Source organism: Hypanus sabinus, chromosome 13 (genome assembly GCF_030144855.1).
Source record: "Hypanus sabinus isolate sHypSab1 chromosome 13, sHypSab1.hap1, whole genome shotgun sequence".
NCBI lineage: Eukaryota > Metazoa > Chordata > Chondrichthyes > Myliobatiformes > Dasyatidae > Hypanus > Hypanus sabinus.
In genome coordinates, this window is record NC_082718.1 from 73,820,597 (window position 1) to 73,834,083 (window position 13,487).

The 13,487-nt window shown below is 44.5% G+C and overlaps 1 protein-coding gene across 1 annotated transcript in view; it reads left to right on the forward strand.

The window, feature by feature from the left end:
• Positions 1 to 1,712, forward strand: part of sgsm1a (small G protein signaling modulator 1a) — a 149,649-nt gene extending 147,937 nt beyond the window's left edge. The window contains exon 26 of the mRNA XM_059986793.1: positions 121 to 1,712. Coding sequence (XP_059842776.1) covers positions 121 to 209 — 89 coding nt within the window. The 3' untranslated portion in view covers positions 210 to 1,712. The remainder of the gene's footprint in view (positions 1 to 120) is intronic.
• The last annotated feature ends 11,775 nt before the right edge of the window (positions 1,713 to 13,487 follow it).

Sequence of the window (13,487 nt, forward strand, 5' to 3'; positions counted from 1 at the left end):
GGGCCAGGTTGTTCAATGTCCATGCACCAGTTCAGAAGTTGACCCAACCATCCCCCACTGTGACTTCCCCAGAGCCCCTCTGACTTCTGACCCCCCTGAAATTCCCATCTTGCCTTCCAGAAATGGCTGAGCACCACGACGTAAAGCAAGTTCTGAAGTTGGCACGTGATCTGGTTTACAAAGTGCAGAAGCTGATCGAGAATAAGTGAGGCGAAGGAGGGTGAAGAGCAGCGAGACAACAGCATCCGGGCAGCACCTCGGTGGTGGGTGAAGCCGTCTAAACCTTGTCATTTGTGGTGTTGCATTTGTGCTGAGACCTCTGGTTTAGCCACTGTGCGCTTGGGGAGCGACATTGAAGATTCTGCTCCCTCGTCTCTGTGAGGTCGTGGCTTCAAAACCTTTGTACCTCTCTGTTTAAGTTGCTGAGTCTGCCGTTCCTGCCACTCCAGGGCCCCGTTCCTGTGTGTGATCTTCCCTGTGTTTTTTACTCAATGCTCAGGGGCGGGTGGGAGTTGGAGCACCCTGTCTAAGGCCTGTAAGGAGATGATGTTTTAAACCCAATGTTTATGGTGTTTGATCAGGGGTGACCATCAAAGCAGTTAGTGCAAAAGGGCTCAACAGGACAGGGAGATAGACAGTTTGTCAGAGGCCAAGTAAACCATGTTTGATGCACAACAACGATGGAATGAACTTGATGCACTATATTCGCCTTCCTTGCTCTTAATAAGTTGCCATTCACTCTCTGATGCCCTCTCATTGTGTGTTTAGGGATCATTTCAGTCCAGTGCCAAGATTCCTACACAGTAGCCAGCGATAGGTTCATTGACTGCCATTCTGTTGCCAACTTGGGCCGTGTATTGTGATCAGCTGCAGAATTCACTGACTACCACTAGGGGACTGCAAATGCCACATCCATGGACCTATGGTGATTGTTATTGAGACCGAAATTGCAGCTGCCAAACCTGTTCCTCACTCCTGTGCTTACAATTTTCTCCTGGTTTTAATTGAAAAGCTTCCTGGTTCTTTCAGGACTTTCGCCAGGTCCAAAGCACAATCCTGCTCTTTCATATTCTCCCTTCATTTGAACAGTTTGGGTTGGAATTGCAGTGTTTCATTTAGCAGGTATCTTGTTTCTGAATCTGGAGATTGTGACTTTAAGTTCAAAGCCATCTTTTGAATCCAATCTTTAGCCAGGTCAGGAAAACAAAATTACTTGGTTGCTCGTCAAAAGGATTGTAATGATAGCAGGATTTAGCCACAACATAACCAAGTCTTGAACTCAGTTCCTCGAGCTGACTCTGCCATTTAGCGAGAACATCACTGATCGTGAGTACCTTTACTGACTGATCGTCCACAGACCTCCAATGCAGACGATTCTAAAGGTCAGAACTCTTTTCATGAAGAAATTTCACCTCATCTCAGACTTAAATAGCCATCCACCTCTTCTGAACTGTCCCGAGGAAGTGGCCTCTTGATAATTATTAGTGTGGTATCTCTAAGTATATAGTGCATTTCAATAAACTCATCTCCCATTCTTCTAAACGACAGGGAACTTGGGCTCAGCCAGATTGCAGGTAACATTGTTGGCACGGACTAGTTGGGCCAGTGTGCCTGGTTTTGCACTGTTTACCTTGGTCTCTATACTCAACCTCTCTAGGAAGTTCACCCTTGCATTCCAGGAATCACGGTGAGGACTTCCTCCCAGAGAGTTAATCTTCATCAGTGGGAGAGGAGAGCAAAACTCTGCATGGTACACCTGTGTCACCTTATACAGGTAATCCCCATGCTAACAGGGTTGAGTTCTTAGAAAATAAGCCGTATTGCGATTTTTCATAACTCAAATCTTCTTCATCCATGCATCCATTGAGAAATGTGATTTGAAAAAAAACATTATGTTAATTTAGTATTTTTGCATACATAAGTTTTGTGACAGTGAATTTTGGTCTGACCACTATGAGAGTGAATTTCCATAAACTGAGCACCTATAATGTGCGGTTCATCTGTACATTTGGAGCAGAATCTCCTTTCCCTTATGATCCAGACCCTTTCAATAGTGGCTACTAAACCACTTGTCTTTTTTCAATTTGCTCTAATTTTTATACAAGTACACTGGGTCCCGGGTTATGGGTGACTTCATAGAAACCAATTTTACACTAATTCTCCCGTACAGTTTTCAAGATGGTGGTAATAAAGACTGGATTACAGTATATAGTTAAATTATAAGCCATTTTACAATGAATACTTGATGAAATGGGACCTGTAGGAGAAATCAGCAAATGTACACTTCTCAGGAACTAAACCCGAGGACTGCCTATTCACTCAAGTACCGACACATCAGTCATGATAGGAGTGGAGCTGCTTCCCTCTTCTTCCAGCCCTTCTCTGTTGGCACCTCTCCCCGTTGTATTTGGAGCCCCTTGGTGCTAGGCTGGCCTACTTACCCTCGTCCTGGTAATCACAACCACTGCCATACACATTGGAGCCCAAGCTGATGATCTCTGCTCCGAGCGAATTGGGAAGCGAATGTTACTGGGAATTGGGATGGGATGGGGAGAACAGGCGTGAATGAATGGTTGAGGTGATTTCAACAAAATCTATTGCAGAGACTTGGCTTGGACACTCCAACACCCTCTGCTCAGTGGGATCTTTTTTTTCTGTAAGATCATAAGACCTAGGAGCAGATTGAGGCTATTTGGCCGATTGAGTCTGCTCCACCATGGCTGATTTATTATCCCCCTCAGCCCCATTCTCCTGCCTTCTCCACAAAACCTTTAACAAACTCACTAATCAAGAAATTATTAACCACGGCTTTTTAAATTTACCCAGTGACCTGGCCTCCACAGTCATCTGTGGCACTGAATTCCACAGACTCACCAGCCTCTGGCTAAAGAAATTCCTCCTCATCTCTGATCTAAATCCTCAACTTTGTCCTTCTATTCTGAGGCTGCATCCTCTGATCCTTAACTTCCCCCACTATAGGAAACACCCTCTCCACATCCACTCTGTCTAGGCCTTTCAATATTCAATGGGTTTCGATGAGATCTTCACTCATTCCTGTAAACTCCAGTGAGTACAGGCCCAGAACCATCAAATTTCCTCATACATTAACCCTTCTGTTTCTACGATTATTATTGTGACCCTCCTCTGGACCCTCTCTGATGCTAGCGCATCCTTTCTTAGATAAGAGGCCCCAGAATGCTCACAATACTCAAGTGTGCTCTGACCTTGGCCTTATAAAGCCTCAGCATTACATCCTTGCTTTTTTAGTCTAGTCCTCTCAAAATGAATGCTAACATTACATTTGCCTTTCTCAGAAGTTTGTGAATCTTTTGGAACCTTCTTCCTCAAAAGTCCACGGAAATTAAGTATTATTAAGGTAGTGTGGGGTTCTTGATAAGCAAGAGGGATGTGGAAATGAGGTTACAGTCAGAATGTCTGTGATTTTATTAAATAGTGGAGCAGGTTAGAGGGACCAAATGTCCTCATTCCTCCCTAAATCGTTTGGTCTACACTTAGATCACCTGCTACACATTGCCAGTTTCTTCCACAAGACAAAATGCCTTCCTGCTGGTTGATGGTCTTTGAATTGTGTCAGCAGAACCTCTCCTCCAGGCTCATCCACCTTTACTTTTAAATCTCCTGCATGCCAGCCGCCAGCACAGTCCTCCACCACTTCCTCCAAGCACAACAGAGCCTGGCTGCCACCCACCAGTTCTCTGATGTAAGACAGCACACCCAAAATGCTGGAGGAACTCAGCAGGTCAGGCAGCATCTGTGGAGAGGAATAAACAGTCGATAGTTTGGGCCAAGACCCTTCATCAGAACTGGAAAGGAAGGGAGAAGAAGCCAGAATAAGAAGGTGGGGGTAAGAGAGGGAGTACAAGCTGGCAGATCATAAGTGAGGGGGATGGTGGGTGAGTGGGGCTTAAGTGAGAAGCTGGCAGGTGACAAGTGAGACCAGGTGAGGGGAAGATAGGTGAATGATGATATTCTGGGTAGCCTCCAACCTGAAAATCGATTTCTCCAATTTACGTCAATTTCTCCCTCCTCAAACCCATCTCCTTCTCCATTCCCCATTCTTGCTCCCTCTCACCCCTCCTCTTGCACCTCACCTGACTATTTCGTCCCTCTGGTGCCCGTCCTCCTCCCTTTCTCCAATGGTCCACTTTCCTCTCCTATCAGATTCCTTCTTCTTTACCTTTTTTGACCTATACCCTCCCAGCTTCTCATTTCATCCTCCCTTCGCCCACACCTGGCTTCACCTATCACTTTCCAGCCTGTACTCCTCCTCCTCCTCCCTCCAACTTCTTATCCTGGCTTCTTCCCCCTTCCTTTCCAGTCCTCGGCCCAAAGCGTGGACTGTCTGTTCATTTCCTGAACTGCTGTTTCCTTGCAGCATTTTGTGTGTGTTCCTTTATTTACATTCCCTGCATTAGAAGAATCCAATCAGTGGTGTGGGATTGAGCACACTCCCAATGGACCAACAGCCACGTCACCCTGGAGGGAATGACGTGAGTCAGGAGTCCAGAGTGAGATTTAGATCCCCAGGTCTCAGAACTTCAGAAATTGCTACTCCAGAGAGATGAGGACATTTAGTTTCCAGATACTTACTGAAAACTGAGTCAAGGGATTTTATTAATGGCCTGGAAAAGATGGAGATTGTGAGCTGAGAGTTTCTGTATGGCCTTCTCCTGCCTCCCATCATTGGATCTTTGGAATGACCTGAGGCCACCCCCACGCCTACAGATGCCGCCTGCCACTAAGGTAAGTTTCAGGGAGGGAGGGTGCAGGAACCTGATATTCCTGTGGGAGGACAGCTATAGAGGAGCTTAACCGTACCCTATATTGTGAGCCATAAAAGGTTTCTCGATACAGGAATGTCTTATTGCAGTTTGTAAGATTTCCTGATTTTATGCCCTTTTCTCCTGTCTGTAAGCCAGTCCTCCTACTGCAAGGGTGGGTTATGTTAGATGTACTCTCCAAAGGTGGGAACGTTCTAATTGGAAAGGAGCACTAAAGATTTACTGTGATCCATATTTATCCCTGTGCACATCAGAAGCTGATTGCAGTATGGAGAATAATTCAGAGTAAGTGACTGAGCACAGATCAGATTCTGTTTCTGCCTCTCTGCCCCATTTCTCTATCTGCCCAGGAGCCTTGGTTGGACTGGGTGCTGGGAGCCCTGTGCTCCCTACGGCAGGCTGCCCTCATCTCCTGTGAATGGCACGCCTCTAGTACTGCAACCCCTTAACCCCTACAGTAATCTCCTGGCTTTACGGTCAAGGGTCAGTGAGCCCTGGTTAAAGATAAAGGTTGGTTTTATTTGTTAGGTGTATGGAACACCGAAACGCACAGTGAAATACATTATTTGTATCATTGCTTGTGATGTACTAGGGGCAGCTCACAGTGTCGGCATGCTTCCTGTGCGTCCACAACCTACTAACCCTAACCTGTACATCTTTTTGGACTGTGGGAAGAAACCCATGTGGTCACAGGGAGAATGTATGAACTCATTACAGACAGAGGCAGCAGTTGAGCCCCGAGCTGGTGCTGTAAAGAATCACACTAACCACTACACAGCTGCGTCAAAGTTAACGGGCCAGTTGACAGATCCTTCACCATTGTCCACTTCCCTTCTTGACCAAGCATCTAGCTTGACAGTGAGAACAGTCCTGATACTAGTGGCAAGGCTTGAATAAACATTGATCAGTGACGAAAGCAGTGCAGGTATCCTGTCCTGGGTTGGGCCCATCGGCTGCTGGGGAGCCTGATGTTTACCTGGGCCCTCTTCACCATGGAGAAGTGGCCCCCTTCCAGTCCAAGTGCCCGTGAGTTTGAGTCGTGTTATTCATATTGGTTGTAAATTTTGAAACTGTCTCTGTGTCACTGCCCTGTTGTGAAATGTTGTTCTATAAACAGAGGTTCTTAAATGTGGTAAAAATTATCTAAATGTCCAAACCCAGAAAAGTTATATATACACAGATGAACATATATAAAATATATATATTGTAGAAGTGAATTGTGCTTTCTCTACAGAGATATTAAAAAGCCAGTTAGTGCTTTATACCCTTGACCACTACATGCTAAGTTCCTGCCCTTTGTCATATTTATGGCTTGGTTGGTTAATGTTTGATGGAAACCCAGAATTGGATCATCTTACACCAGCAGCAGCATCCAAAGTGTTTATTTTTAATAAAAGAAAATTGACTGTAAGATTCACCTGTAGCAACACTGTGAGGGTTTTCTTTTGTTAGGTACAGCAAGAGGTCACATTTGTGATTCTAACACAGAGCCAGCAAATGTACAACGTTGATGCATCTGAGTGACCAGAATCCATGGTATCACGCCCAGCCAGTCTGGGTAACGAGGGTGAGCTGCCAGTTTCTGCCTCAGTATTTTGAGTGAGGGTAAGGGAATGAAAGCTGGCCCATTCCACAAGGCAAGCAATGCCCTTGAGTTGGAACATTGATGCCCAGAACATAGAGAGCACCATGCAGCAAGTGGGAGCCTCTCTCCATCCTAGGCATCAGACTAGTGAGTCACCAGCAGCGTTCGAGTGAGATGAATCAGCCAGTGTGTGGCACTGAAAAGCAGTGTGGCAGGTCCATGTTGTCTCCTGCTGGGCCTTTTGCCACAAACACTAGCAGTTCCAAACCTCCTTTTGCAAGTGTCCATGGTTAACAAGTTTCAGACCAGCCCACCGATCAGAGCTCCACTTAGAAACCACATTGAGAGGGTTTGTTAAAAGTAGTTCTTGCAGTTGTTTGAAGGTGGAGTAATTTCAGGTGTTGAATTAGCCCCTGGGTTGTGTGGAAAGGGTTCAAATTCATAGAGATTGGATTAACTTTAGTTGTCATGTGCACATCGAAATATACAGAATTATATTGTTTATGTCAATGGCTAACACAGTCGGGTGTGTGCGAGGGGCAGCCCGCAAGTGGCAACATGGTCCCAGCAGCAACGTAGCAGCCCCACAACTTGCTAATGCTAACCACCCATCTTTGGAATGTGGGAGGCAAACCACGCCATCATGGGGAGAACATTAAAACTCCTTACAGACAGCGGTGGGGATTGAAACCCAATTGCTGATGTTGTAAAGTGTTAGGTTAACCACTAGGAAACTGTGACACCCCATAGAGACACTAAAAAGCTCAATCTCAACAGACGTTATGAGAAGTGCAAGTCGACTGTGTTCCCCAGACATGGGTTAGTCCTGCCAATGGTTGGCCTCTTCCAACACAGTATTACAAAAGGAATCAGCAGTTAGACCAGCGATGAGAATGCCAAGGAAGAAAAGAAAGTTGCTCAGTTTTAACAGTGACTTTAATGAATTGCCCCTCTGTGATGCAAGACGTTGATTCTTTGTTCCAGTATAGGGGCTGTGCTATGGTCTGCTCCAAACTTCAGTATTTGCAGTTCTGGTAAAACCCGAGACTACACTTTACTGCTCTAGTGTGATTTCAGCCAACTGAGTTAAGGAAAACTGTCAATTAATCTTTGTGTGGTGCACAAGGCTATTTGACTGCAGACAGTTCTGCCTGGATTCACTGCAAGTTCCTGAAGGTGGTTCACTAACACCTATTCATAGACACGAGATTCTGCAGATGCTAGAAACCCAGAGCAACACACACAAAATGTTGAAGGAACTCAGCAGGTCAGGCAGCATCTATGGAGAGGAATAAAGAGTGGATGCTTTGGGCTGAGACCCTTGTTTAATGGTATTGGTTGATGCATAAAAGCAGTTGGGAACTCCGGCACCAATGCCATTTTAGTCTCCCTACATCCCCCATCAACTCAGCAAGGCAGTGTCCATCACTAAAGACCCTCACTGTCCAGGAGGTGTCCTCTTAGAGAGGATTTACAGGAGCCTAAAGACCCACACTCAACTCGAGATTCAGGAACAGCTTCTTAACCTCCACCATCAGATTTCTGAGCGGTCCCTGGACACTGCCTCATTATTCCTTTGTTTGCACTACTTATTTTGTAACTTTTAGTGATGTCAGGTCTTTTGCCTTTCCACTACTACAAAACAATAAATTTCACATTATATACGACAGTGACAGCAAACCTGATTCATACTCTGCCTCTCACCTATACACCAGAGTAGGGGTTCCCAACCTTTTTTAAGCCATGGATGCCTACCATTAACTGAGGTGTCTGTGGACCCCAGGTTGCTGCACTAGAGGCAGCTTAGTGCCTGGTTCATGTACCATTGGGAGCTTTGTAGTCCAAAGGAGGAAACTCTGGGGAGCAAAACTAGAACCAAACTTCTGGATATTGGAGTGTGCTCATTTAAAGAAAACTTACATTCCATTCAAAATTCAAAGTAAATATATTATCAAAGTATGTATAGGTCACCATATATTACCCTGAGATTGATTTTCTTGCATGCATTCATAGTAGAAAAGAAATATACAACAGAATCAATGAAACAAAAACTACAAAGACTGACAAACAACTAATGTGCAAAAGACAAACTGTGCAAATACAAAATACTGAGAACATGAATTGTAGAGTGGTTGAAAGTGAGAATTGGTTGCAGATTCGGTTCAGAGACGCAGTGAGTGAAATTATCCATTTTGTGGCTTCCTGATGTTTGCTTCTCTTTCCAGTAACATTATTGAGTGTCAGTGTCTTCAGCCCTCCTTTACTGACACCTCCAATCCAAGTCCAAGTAGAAAGAAACCAGTATCCACTCTTTATTTCCCTGATCTCAATGCACTTTATTTCAAAGAATGGGTCCCCAACCTTTCTATGCCATAGACCCCTACCATTAACTTTGAGGGGTCCATGGACGCCAGGTTGGGAACCCCTGCCTTAGAAGGAAAAGCAAATAATGCTTTGGTGGATTTATGAAGTGCTTGTCTGCAGAATCTCCTCAGGCAGTAAAGTGCAGTCTTAGTCCCCTTACCACTCCGTGGTGTATATCTTGACATGATTCAGTTCTCTGCCCCGTGAGCCTCTTGCTGAAGCCCTGTATCCACATGTTGTAACTTTACAGTAAAATATATATTTTATCATTAAATTTCTTTTCTAAGACTTGAGAGCATATCCTGTTTAGCAGTCAAATGGATAAAATTATATGATTTAAAAAGAGATATATAAATATATATGAATTCTATGGTGAGTGTATTTTAAATATGAGATATATCTATAAATAAATAAATGTTCCAAATATTTTCGGACCATGTGTTTTCTCTACATTTAGCTTGGTTTGACTTTCCAAAGTACATCACCTACACTTAACTGTATTGAAATCCATTTGCCATTTTCAGCCCATATCACTAATTGATCAGAATACGCCTGTAATCTATATTATTTATGTGCACTACATTGGACATTAACAAGGGAAAGTCTGCAGATGCTGTTATTCGTTATTCATGTATAAATGACTTGGATGTGAATGAACTAGGCCTGATCAATAGCGGATGACACAAGATGCACAAGATGAGAAGGTGCTGTTGACAGCGAAGTTCAGTGTACAAAGCAACACACACAAAGTGCTGGAGGAACTCAGCAGGTCAGGCAGCATCCATGGAAAAGAGCAACCAGTTGACGATTCGGGCCAGGACTCTTCGTCAGGGCACAGGAAAGGTCTTGGCCCAAAATGACAACTGTTTACTCTTTTCCACAATGCTGCTTGGCCTGCTGAGCTCCTCCAGCAGTTTGTGTCTGTTACTTTGTACATGGAACTTCACTGTCAACAGCATCTTCTCATCTTGTGTCACCCGCTAACCATTGATCGTTTCATTCATTTCCATCCAAATCATTTATATGAATAACAAAGAGGTCCCAGCACTGACCCCTGCAGCACAGCACTAGTCACCAGCATTCATTCTGCGAAACAACCCTCAAACACCACCTTCTGCTTCCCAGCCACCTGACTAGCATTCCCTGGATTCTATGGGAGATAACCTTCCAGACCAGCCTGCCATGCAGAACCTTGCTAAAGTCCAAATAAACAAGATCACCAGCCCTACCCTTATCTAACTTGTTGGTTACTTCATGAAAATCTACAAGGGTTGTCGAGTTATCTTTTTTATGCCATGGACTGTCACCATTAATTGAGTGATCCATGGACTCCAAGTTGGGAACCCCTGGTGGAGCACAGCTGTCCACTTGCGAAATTTGCAGTAACACGAGGGTTAAAATAGTATCTGACTGAATTCTCCTTCGTACAGACTTTCAGTTCAACCCTGAGAACCGAGGTCACCAGTAGGGCAACATTTAATACTGGACAATTATTTTATAAATTCTCAAATAGATTTAACTGGTTATTAAACACCTGAAATATGTCTTATGATTGTTACTTAAATATGGAAATAATGGGATTCAGAAGTGTACCAAGTTACTATTGGATCAATATCTATATAAGACCATAAGACATTTGACCCATTGAGTCTGCTCCACTATTCAATCATGGCTGATCCTTTTTTACCCTCCTCAGCCCCACTACCCTGCCATCTCCCGGTAACCTTTGACGCTGTGTTCAATCTAGAACCTATCAAACTCTGCCTTAGATACACCTAATGACCTGGCTTCCACAGCTGCCTGTGGTAATAAATATTGCAAATTCACCACCTTCAGATTAAAGAAATGTTTCTGCATCTCTGTTTTAAATGACCAGCCCTCTATCCTGAGGGTGTGCCTTCTTGTCCTAGACTCCCCCACCATGGGAAACATCCTTTCCTCATCTACTCTGTTTAGGTTTTTCAACATTCAAAAGGTTTCAATGAGATCCCACTCATCCTTCTAAATTCCAGTAAGTACAGACCCAGAGTCATCAAAAATTCCTCATATGATAACCCTTTCATTCCCGGAATCATCCTTATGAACCTCCTGTGAACCCTCTCCAATGGCAGCACATCTTTTCTTCGATGAGGAGCTCAAACTGTTCATGATACTCAAGGTGAGGCCTCACCAGTGCCTTATAAAGCCTCAGCATCACATCCTTGATCTTATATTCTAGACCTCTTGAAAGGAATGTTAACATTGTACTTGCATTCCTCACCACCGACTCTACCTGCAAGTTAACCTTTTGGATGTTTTGTATCTCAGATTTTTGGATTTTCTCCCCATTTAGAAAATTATTTGCACATTTATTCTATCAAAGTGCATGACCATGCATTTTCCAACATTGTATTTTATTTGCCACTTTCTTGCCCACTCTCCTAATCTGTTTAAGTACTTCTGCATCCCACCTGTTTCCTCAATACTACCTGCCACTTCACCAATCTTTGTATCATCTGCAAACTTCACACCAAAGCCATCTATTCAATGATCTAAATCAATGATGTACAGCATAAAAAGAAGCGGTCCCAATACCGACCTCGGCAGACCCCCACTCGTTACCGGCAACCAACCAGACAAGGATCCTTTTATTCCCACTTGCTGCCTCCTACCAATCAGCCAATGCTCTAACCATGCCAGTAACTTTCCTGTAATATCATGGGCTCATAACTTGGTAAGCAGCCTCATGTGTGGCACCTTGTCAAAGGCCTACTGAAAGTCCAAATATACAACATCCACTGCACCCCCTTTACCCATCCTACTTGTAATCTCAAAGAATTCCAACAGGTTTGTCAGGCAAGATTTTCCATTAAGGAAACCATGTTACCTTGTTCTGTATCACCAAGTACTCCATAACCTCATCCTTAATAATTGACTCCAACTATACCTAGCTAGTCAATTTCCATATAAAAATATCTTTGTTCAATTTCAGAAGAGTTTGGTAATAGTCTCCTTGTGCATAAGTAAATAAGTGTGGTTGTGGAACATGTGCAAGTTTTCAGAGTCAATTGCTGATGACGTGCAAAAAGCAACTGTACCTCCTCCTAATCAGACTCTGTCTATGCAGATGCTGATAGATCATGGACCCCAGAATCCCCTCTAGTAACTTTCCTTTAACTGATGGTCGGTTGAGCAGCCTGTAGTTCTCTGGCTAATCCTTGCCACCCTTCCTAAGCAATGGACCAACTACCTCTTTCCTGGAGGATCTCAGCATGTCGGGCAGCATCTATGGACGTGAATAGACAGACGATGTGTCGGGCCGAGACCCTTCTTCCAGACTGAGAAGGAAGGGGGAGGGGGAGGAGGATAGCTAGAAGGTGATGGGTCGGAACAGGAATGGGAATCAGTAGGTCACCAGTTAGTTCCACCTGTGGATGGTGTGGAGGTGCTGAACGAAGCAGTCTCCCAATTTATGACGGGTCTCACCAATGAAGAGGTGGCCGCATTGAGAGTACTGGATAGACAATTTGAGGGTTTCCTTACCTGGAAGAGCTGCATCAATGTAGAGGAGGGTAATTCCCATCCCTGTTTCAACATGTCAGTCCACAGCCTCTTGTGCGAAGAGGAGGCCACCCTCTGGGTGGAGGAACAACACCTTATATTTCTGGAAAACCTCCAACCTGGCATGAATATCAATTTCTCCTTACGGTGATCAGACTACCCCCCCCCCCCACCCACTCCCTGCACCTCTTCTTCTATTCCCCACTCTGACCCTTTAGTTCTTCTCACCTGCCTGTTACCTCCCCCTGTGCCCCCTCCTCTTTCCCTTTCTCCCATGGTCCACTCTCCTCTCCTATCAGATTCTTTCTTCTTCACCCCTTGAGCTTTCCCACTCAGTTGGCTTCACCTATCACCTTCCAGCTAACTTGTTTCCCCTACCCCACCTTTTAATTCTGTATCTTCCCCCTTCTTTCTCAGTCCTGAGGAAAGGTCTTTGCCCAAAACATCAACTGTTTGGTGATTTCCAGCCTCTGGTAGTTGTATGATTTTCATTTATCTAAGGTCTTGGTTGTAAGTTTGAACAGGTCTGTTCTCAGAATTCTGAGTGCCCATGCCCAGAAGAGGAGTAGAATACAGGAGCATGGAAGTACTGTGAGAGCCGTCGTAAATTTGGGGACTGCTTTATTGAGCACCTCCACTCCATCCACCAAAAGAAGAACCTGTGACCAAACATTCTGATTCCCATTCCTTTTCCAAAATGTCGATCCATTGCCTCCTATTGTGTCACCATGAGGCTCCTTCGGGTTGGAGGGGCAACACCTTATATTCCTTCTGGGTAGCCTCCAATCTGATGGCATGAACATCAATTTCTGCTTGTGCTAATTTTTCCCTCCCCTTTCCCTCTTCTCCTGTTCCCCACTCTGGCCTCTTACCTTTTTTCACCAATCTATCACATTGGGTCCCCTTGTCCTTCCCTTTTTTTCCTATGGCCCCCTCTGTTCAATTATCAGATTCATCCCTTTACCTTTCCTACCCACCTGGCATCATACATCACCTTCTAGCTATCCTCCTTCCCCTCCCTCCACCTTTTTATTCTGGCATTTTTCCCCTTCCTTTCCAGTCCTGAAGAAAGGTCTTTGACTGAAACATTTACTGTTTATTCACTTCCATAGAGATTCCTGACCTGCTGAGTTCCTCTAGCATTTTGTTGCTTTGGGTCTCCAGCACCTGTAGACTTTGTGTTCATGAAAATCTGA